Source organism: Palaemon carinicauda, chromosome 2 (genome assembly GCF_036898095.1).
Source record: "Palaemon carinicauda isolate YSFRI2023 chromosome 2, ASM3689809v2, whole genome shotgun sequence".
Classification (NCBI taxonomy): domain Eukaryota; kingdom Metazoa; phylum Arthropoda; class Malacostraca; order Decapoda; family Palaemonidae; genus Palaemon; species Palaemon carinicauda.
Genome location: NC_090726.1, coordinates 88330693 through 88339276, shown reverse-complemented (window position 1 = coordinate 88339276; position 8584 = coordinate 88330693). Strand labels below are relative to the sequence as shown.

General features: G+C 43.0%; 3 protein-coding genes across 3 annotated transcripts; all 3 read left to right on the top strand.

The window, feature by feature from the left end:
- Positions 1-2677: 2677 nt before the first annotated feature.
- On the top strand, positions 2678-4579 carry LOC137618273 (zinc finger BED domain-containing protein 5-like). The gene is made up of 2 exons (XM_068348446.1): positions 2678-3035; positions 3168-4579. Exon 2 carries the CDS (start codon positions 3638-3640, stop codon positions 4577-4579), a length of 942 nt encoding a protein of 313 aa, XP_068204547.1. The 5' UTR covers positions 2678-3035; positions 3168-3637.
- LOC137618282 (protein FAM200C-like) lies at positions 3176-3625 on the top strand. Its single transcript, XM_068348454.1, has one exon. It carries the CDS (start codon positions 3176-3178, stop codon positions 3623-3625), a length of 450 nt encoding a protein of 149 aa, XP_068204555.1.
- Positions 4580-4663: 84 nt separating the features above from the next.
- On the top strand, positions 4664-4972 carry LOC137618266 (protein FAM200A-like). Its single transcript, XM_068348434.1, has one exon. It carries the CDS (start codon positions 4664-4666, stop codon positions 4970-4972), a length of 309 nt encoding a protein of 102 aa, XP_068204535.1.
- The last annotated feature ends 3612 nt before the right edge of the window (positions 4973-8584 follow it).

Below are 8584 nucleotides of genomic sequence, written 5' to 3'. Positions count from 1 at the left end.
TCTGTAAAAAGGGAGGTATTAATAGAAGTTTTAAAAGAATATAAAATTAACACCAAAATCATAAGTGCAATTGCAAATATTTATCAAGGAGATACTACGGGCATTGACTTAGGAGAAGGTATAGAACAAGAAATGGAGGTTACACGTGGAATTGAACAAGGTTGCACAGGATCAACTTCACTTTTTAAACTGATTACGTATATTGTTATGAAGAAAATAGAAGAGGAAGGAAACGGTTTCAGAAATCAATTAATAAAGATAGAATCATTATTTTTTGCAGATGATGCCTTAATAATTGCACAGGATATACATAATGCAAAACGTAACATCCAGATATTAGTAGAAACTAGTAAGAAATGTGGGTTAGAAATTAATAAAGAAAAGAGGAATATTATGATTTACAATATGAAAGAAAAGCCAGATAACATAGAGGGAATCAAAGTAGTAGAAAGTTTGACATACTTGGGAATAAAGCAAGACAATAGTAGGAATATGTTTAAAACTCAGAAAAGGGTAATGATAGAAAAGGCACAAAAATTAGCTAATTTAACATATTCGGTTATAGAGAAAAGTTGCAATAAAGTAATGATAGGAAAAACGTTCTGGAAAAGTATTGCCTTACTATCTATTTTGTATGGAACAAGTGTTATAAATCTAACAGAAACTGAAATAGAGAAACTACAAAGAATAGAGAATGGGGTATACAGGAAGATTTTAGGTACCACAAAAAGCACAGCTAATACTACTCTAAAAGGGGAGATAGATGCATCTTCTATGAAATCAAGGGTGATAGATGGGAAGCTGCAGTACTTAAATCGTACCCTGAATGGAAAGAAGGAAATACTGAAAATAATTATCCAGGATATTCGAGAAAAAGGAGGAAGATGGTGGAAACAACCTGCAAAGTATTTGGAAGAATTAAGTTTAGGCATAAGACAAATAAGAAGAATGAACAAGGCAGAAATAAAATCGAAAACCAGAAAGTGGGATACTGAAAAGTGGAAAGAAGAAATAGAAAGTAAAGTGAGCTTAGAAATATATAGAACGTGGAAGAAAGCAATTAAAGAAGAGTTAATTTATGACAATACATTTGCTTCAGTGATATTTTTTAGGGCAAGAACTAATACGTTAAAACTAAATATTGTAAATAGACACAATAGAGGGAATATAAACTCTAATTTTTGTCAAAATGAGGAGGAATATTAGATATATTTTTTGTTATTTTGCCAGGCATATAGAAAAGAAAGGAATGAAGTAATTGAGCTACAACAACCATACGACGAAGACCTAAAGAAAATAGTAGGATTATTTTTATTTAGTGAAACAAATATAAAAAAAAGAAGTTTTAAATCTAATGTGTAAGAAAAGACAAAACAGTACAAGAAGATAAATATTAGAGGCGCCGTATAATAATAAACGGATTTTGAGCGAAGCGAAAAATCTATTTTTGGGTGAGATAGCCATGACGTCCTGATGGAAGGTTCCTTCAGTAGCTTCCTAGGGTATATTTAACTACAGTGGATATTCCCAGAGAATTAAACTAAAGGTTATCACAGAATTCTAACTTCTGGTGCGAGTACCCTAAAGGTTTCCCTCTAGGATATCGTATATCAACAGGGGACGCATGTATTAACACGCCACATAGCTATCTGCACCCCATATAGAGTTAACACTTCGATATGGAAAGGTGGAGAATAACTGGGGAGCCGTTCCACAGTTACACTCATCCGTGGCTGCTTCTGGTACTCGAGACGTAAACAAACGGGCGCCATTGCTAAATGACGTCATGTCCGTCCTCATCCTGAGCCCAGCTTCTTGCTAATCTCCATGATACAGCAGGACAGGGTGGGGCCTGAAAGGCTGGACTAGAATAGACGGGAGGGTCCATCAGGACGTCATGGCTGTCTCACCCAAAAATAGATTTTTTGCTTCGCTCAAAATCCGTTTTTTGGGCTCAAGCCATGACGTCCTGATGGATGTGTACCAGAGAATTAATGTATCGGGGAAATTTTCCCCCTTTTTATGCAAGTGCCAAGGGCTTCGAATAGAGGTATGTAACATGTCCTTACTAGAGATTCCGTGAAGAACTAGCTTCCTGCCCCCTGGCAGAGAAGTCCTGGTGGACCATACCAATATCTCGAAGCGATCATTGAAGAGCTACTCACCCTGCGGAGAGTTCGTGCAGGACTCGGAGACAAGACATAAGGTTAATATTCGGGTAGGAATATTATCAAGCATAGGTAAGTGATTAACATTTACTACACTCCCTGGAGGAGAGATCAATCTGGTCTTGGAGGCAGGACAAAGTTAATATTCAGGTAGGAATATTATCAAAGCATGAGTGAGTATATAATACAATTATATATATTATTCTTCTCCTTTAGAAAGAAAGGGGTAAATGAAACTATAACAATCGTATATTTCTTAATAAAGAATAGGAGCGGAGAGAGACGCACATGTAATAAAATAGACATTATATTTCAAAGATTGCAGATTATTGTGATAAAAATTACAATAATAAATGTAAAGTTTATTTACAATAATAAAGAATAATGTTCATAGAATATAAAGACTTCAATCTTGAATCTGAAAAGAATTTTTACTTTTAGAAACACAAGTTCCAGAGGAACGTCAATCTTTTTCAAAGAAAACACATCATGCCCTAGACTCGCAGGGGTTCTCAACCTGGGGTTCGCGAACCCCCAGGGGTTCAAAACCAGATTTCAAGGGGTACTTAGATGGCTGACGAAAAAATTTTTTTTAGATAGTTACATCTGCTCAGAGAGAGAGAGAGAGAGAGAGAGAGAGAGAGAGAGAGAGAGAGAGAGAGAGAGAGAGAGAGTGTGTGTGTGTGTGTGTGTGTGACGGAGGGGCGCGCCATATCGTGTCGGTTTAATTTCAAACAGCAACGTGAGTGAGGGTGGGGGACGGTTACGTGGACACTGGACAGTCAGCTCACTCAGCTAGCCAACAGACACTGATGCACATCGTAGTTGTTGCTCCTGTCTCCAACGCCTTTTGTTTGCTTAAATGAGGTTAGTTCGTGTTTTTTTTTATTCTGTATTGAATATTCTTTTATCATTGGCAATATTATACATGCATTACACAGTATACTCGTACGTGTATATAGCTTTAGTTATAAAAAAGTTCCTCTTCTACAATTCCAGATATCGTTATGGCCTCATCAGCGAAGAAACGGCAGTATGATGAAAGCTACATTCAGTATGGATTCACTGCTATCAACAAAAGTGGGATTGAATTTCCACAGTGTGTATTATGCCACAAAGTTTTGTCCCTGGAGTGCATGAAGCCTAGCTTTCTCAAACGCCATCTAAACAGCTGTCATCCAAGTTTTATAAGCAAGAATGCTGCTTTCTTCAAGCAAAAGGAAGAGGGATTGAAGCGAGCACGCTTCGATCGTTCGGGACATTTCAGGCAACAAAATGAAGCTGGTTTGCGTGCATCCTACATGGTATCACTGAGAATTGCACAAGAAAAGAAACCTCACAACATTGCAGAAAAGTTGATAGTTCCTTGCTGCAAAGATATAATACGTTGTGTTATTGGTTGTGATGCTGAGCAGAAGGTCACATCAGTACCTCTCTCAAATGATACTGTTCATTGACGAATAGTAGATATGTCTGAGGATGTCAAACAACAAGTAATTGCTGAATTAAAGGAAGCCTCTTTAGGAAAATTTGCAATCCAGCTTGACGAGTCGACTGACGTGGCTGCTTGTGCACAACTCCTAGTGTTTGTGCGATACGTCACTGGTCAAGATTTCAAGGAAGAGTTTTTGTTCTGTCATACCTTGAATACGACTACTAGAGGTGAAGACATTTTCAATGAAGTCTCATTGTTTTTTGAGAAAGAAGGACTGTCTTGGAATAATGTATGTGCATGCACAACTGACGGAGCACCAGCAATGCTTGGTCGTCGATCAGGATTTCGAGGAAGAGTGAATCAGGTGAATCCTGAAACCAAGCATCTTCATTGCATGCTTCATAGATATGCCCTGGCATCCAAAACTCTCCCACCTGATTTAAAATTAGTCCTGGATGATGTTGTGCACATGGTAAATGCCATCAAGTCAAGCGCCCTAAATACAAGACTGTTTTCCCTTCTGTGCCAAGAGTTTGGAAGTGATGAAGAAGTGTTGCTCCTTCACACTGAGGTTCGCTGGCTGTCGAGGGGGAATGTGGTATCAAGAGTAGAATCACTAAAGGAGGAGCTCACTGAATTCTTCAAATGTGACAACAAGGCAAAGTCACTTGAGTTCACCAAGAAATTGTCAGACAGCCAGTGGCTTCAGAAGCTGGCCTACCTGAGTGACATATTCTTACGCCTCAACTCATTTAACTTATCCCTCCAAGGCCGTTTTGCCACAGTGAGTGATTTCATGGACAAACTTAGGTCACTGACCATGAAGCTGGAGCTTTGGGAAGGGAAGGTCAAAGATGGAAATCTTAGCATGTTTGAACACCTTGGTGAGGCACTTGATAAAAGTCAAAACACTGGGAAACAAGATGTGATGCAACTTGTGCAATCACATCTAGCTTCTCTGCGGATGGAGCTGTAGTCTTACTTCCCTGAATTGAGTGAATTGGAATCAAAATTGATTAGAAACCCTTTCATTGTGAATGTGCACCTTCTCCCAGATAACATGCAAGAGGAGTTCTTAGAGTTGGTGAACGACTCTGTTGCAAAAGATGCATTTGAAACACTTTCCCTAACCAAGTTCTGGGCTAAAATGAGTGAGATTTACCCTGTTGTATCTAAAGTAGTTCTGAACTCTTTGTTGATGTTCCCTAGTACTTATCTGTGTGAGCAAGGATTTTCAACGCTGTTGAACATGAAAACCAAACATCGATCACGGCTTAATGTGGAATATGACCTACGATTGTGCCTGTCTAATACTGCTCCTCGAATTGAGAAACTTGTTTGTAACAGACAGGCACAGCCTTCACACTGAAGTTCAGTAATGGTTGATAAAGGAAATATTGTTTCATTTCTGCATGTGTAGTATCACTGTAAAATACTTGGAATATTCATGTTTCATCTCAATAAAGTAATAAAAATTTGAATAATTTCATAATATCCTATGTTGTACCATTGTACATTGAGTTAGTTACTAAATTACCATTTTGTTCGATGTCAGATTACCGGGGGGTACTGGTAAATGGTCTTATATCTCATGGGGTACTTGACGGGAAAAAGGTTGAGAACCCCTGGGCCGCCTAGAGCATGTGGCACTCATGTAAAGTCTATGACATTTCACCTTGGTAGGAACAGTCTATTAGAAACACTAAGTGTCCATGAAATCACTATGTATCACCACAGGGTCAACACAGGCACCTGGAGAGTTACAGTCCTAAGTAACTCGCTGTTCTATACAGAGTTAAACAGCAGGTTTCATAACACTACCTGCGGCTACCACGAAATGTTTAACTTCGTGCACTTGCTTTGCATAGTGCTTGAAGAAAACACGCGATGATTTCCAGCCTGTGAAGCTCTTGAGGCTTTCGAAATCCATACTCTAGAAGAAGATCAGAGAAGACGCGACTTTTCTAGGATCATGACCCGCGGGTGTACTGTCAGGATCCGCTCTGCGAATGAAGTAGGTGATTTTCGCTCTTAGTTGTTTCAGTGACAAGTCGCGACCCGATGTTTCTCCTTTGAAGAGTTGTCCTCCACCGAAGTCTGAAGTTCTTCGAAGATAGACCTTAAGACTCTCCACTGGGCATAGAGAGACATCTTCCTTCAGGGGGCAGATTCTCCAAGGGCCCCATCTCTTGGTGGGTAGTTCATTCTTAGCGAGAAACTTCGGATCAGGGAAGAGGGTAAGTTCTCCTGTATTTGCGAATAGGATATGACCCTCTTCTCTTGATAATGCCACTATTTCACTGACTCGGGCTCCCGAGGCGAGAGCAAAAAGGAAGATAACTTTTTGAGTCAAGTCTTTTAGAGGGCACGAATCGTTGTCCAGGTTAGAGGCAAAATGGAGCACCTTGTCCAGGGACCAGGAGGTAAGGTTTGGCGGAGGTGCTGGGCGTAGTCTAGCGCATGCCTTTGGCAATTTATTGAAGATATCACTGGACAAATCAATCTGGAGGGCGTACAGGAGTGGTCTAGTCAAAGCCGATTTGCAGGTGGAAATCGTGTTGGCTGCTAAGCCTTGTCCATGAAGGTGAATGAAGAAGGACATACAAAAATCAATGGTGATTTCCGTAGGATTTTTTGCCTTGACGAAAGAGACCCACTTTCTCCAGGAAGATTCGTATTGCCGTCTTGTATTCCTCAAGGAAGTCTAAACTTTTCTTCGAGATTCCAAACCTTTTCTTTGCGGCTAAGGAGAGAAAATCATGAGATGAAGGTCCCTGACTTTCAGTGATGAAGCGAAGACAGTCGACTTCTGTACTTGTTGAGAGAGAACTGGGCCCGGTAGGGGGATCAGCGTGGGCTGCAGCTCCAGGACCAGAGGGTACCAATTGCTCCGGGGCCACTTGGGAGCCACTAGGGCTGCTGTCCCTCTGAAGGTTCTCAGTTTGGAGAGGACTTTCAGCAGAAGGTTGGGGGGGAGGGAACAGGTATATCCTGGACCATCTGTTCCAATCCAGTGACATGGCATCCACTGCTTCTGCCTTGGGGTCCTCGTACGGGGCCACTTATCGAGGAAGTTGATTGTTGTCACTCGTCGCGAAGAGATCGATCTGAAGTTCCGGGACTTGGTGAGAGATGAAGGAGAATGACCTTGCGTCTAGAGACCATTCCGACTCTATTGGGCTTGTCCTTGATAGAGCGTCCGCCGTCACGTTGCGGAATCCTTGTAGGTGAACTGCAGACAGGTGCCATTTCTTCTTTTCTGCCAAACGAAAGATCGGAAGAAGTACCTGATTTATCTGGGGCGATCTCGAGCCCTGACGATTGAGACATCTGACTACCACCGAGTTGTCCAGAGTCAGACGAATGTGGATCGAGGTAGGCGGGGAGAGTTTCTTCAGGGTGAGAAGAACCGCCATGGCCTCCAAGATGTTGATGTGAAACGTCTTGAATAGGGAAGACTATGTTCCTTGAACCTGTCGTTGGTGGGAGTGACCTCCCCAACCCTCCAGTGAAGCGTCGGTGTGGATGTTGATCGATGGAGGCGGGTGTTGAAGAGGAATGGACCTTTTCAGGGCCTTTGCTTCCGACCACGGCTTTAAAAGTGAGCGAAGTCTGTTTGGAAGCCGTCTCTTGAGGTCTCTTCGAGCGATGGATGCGAAACGTCACCAGACTCCCGCGGCATCCTTTAGCTGTGCACGAAACACTGGGTTTGTCACAGAGGCGAACTGTAGAGAGCCGAGAACTTGTTCCTGCTGTCGTCTTGAGATCCGTTTGGATTTTAGAAGTCTTCTGACAGACCCTGCTATTTCTTTCCTTTTCTTCTGTGGGATGGAAAGGCGGTGTGACTGAAGATCCCAATGGATTCCCAACCATTTGAACTTCTGAGCTGGAGAGAGGCGAGATTTCTCGGTGTTTATCTTGAATCCCAGATGCTCTAGGAACTGGGTGACTTTGTTGCAGGCTCTTACATAATCTTCGGGCGATGTCGCCCAGACTAACCAGTCGTCTAGGTAGGCCATCACTTGGACGCCCTGAAGATGGAGCTGTTGGACGATGGCGTCTGCCAGCTTGGTGAAGATCCGTGGAGCCACGTTGAGCCAGAAGGGCATGGCCCTGAAGGCATAACTTTTCCTTTGGAGTCAAAATCCTAGGTAGGAGGAAGCGTAATGATTCATTGGAATGTGCCAGTAGGCATCCACCAGGTCTATGGAGACCGTGTTTGCCCTTTGAGGCAGAAGGGTCCTTATTTGTTGCAGAGTCAGCATCTTGAATTTGTTGTTCGCAATGAACTTGTTGAGGGGGGATAAGTCTAGAATGATTCTGAGTTTGTCGGAGTCTTTCTTGGGAACGCAAAATAGTCTCCCTTGGAACCTGGTTGACTTTACCCTCCTGATCACCTTCTTGTTCAAGAGTTCTAGGACATATTCTTCCAGGAGGGGGGTTGACTGTTGGAAGAATTGCTGGAAGGCTGGGGGTTGAGTCCAGCTCCAGCCTAGTCCCTTCTTGACGATGCTGTGTGCCCAGGGATCGAAGGTCCAACGATCCTGGAATTGGCGGAGTCTTCCTCCCACGGAAGCACTTCATTGCTTCTGGTGTCCCGAGGGTTTGCCACCTCGGCCGCTAGCTCCCCTTCCTCCTCTACCTCTGGAGGGACGGCGAGAAAAATCTCTGCCGGAGCCTCTGCTTGAGCTCCTACCTCTGGGACGAAAGGTAGTAGAGTGTTGCTCATATGCAGGGGTGAAGACCGGTGACTGCGACACCACCGGTTGGGGGACCAACTGAAAGGTCTGTTGTGGCTGTGTGGCCACTTGGGGAGTAGCGGTACCCGGAAACTGTCGTCTCTGTTGACGTTGCTGGGGTTTTGGCTTTTGGGTTTTCCTCTTAGGCTGAGGGCCGTCGTCCTGAGAGTATTTCCTTTTCTTTGACATGCCCCACTTATGGAGAAGGTTCCTATTCTCCGTGGCGGCTTTGTCTACAATCT

What these genes read in the sequence shown, in the direction of transcription:
- LOC137618273 (XM_068348446.1), top strand. Translation starts at nt 3,638, where the DNA reads ATGTCTGAGGATGTCAAACAACAAGTAATTGCTGAATTAAAGGAAGCC.
- LOC137618266 (XM_068348434.1), top strand. Translation starts at nt 4,664, where the DNA reads ATGCAAGAGGAGTTCTTAGAGTTGGTGAACGACTCTGTTGCAAAAGAT.
- LOC137618282 (XM_068348454.1), top strand. Translation starts at nt 3,176, where the DNA reads ATGGCCTCATCAGCGAAGAAACGGCAGTATGATGAAAGCTACATTCAG.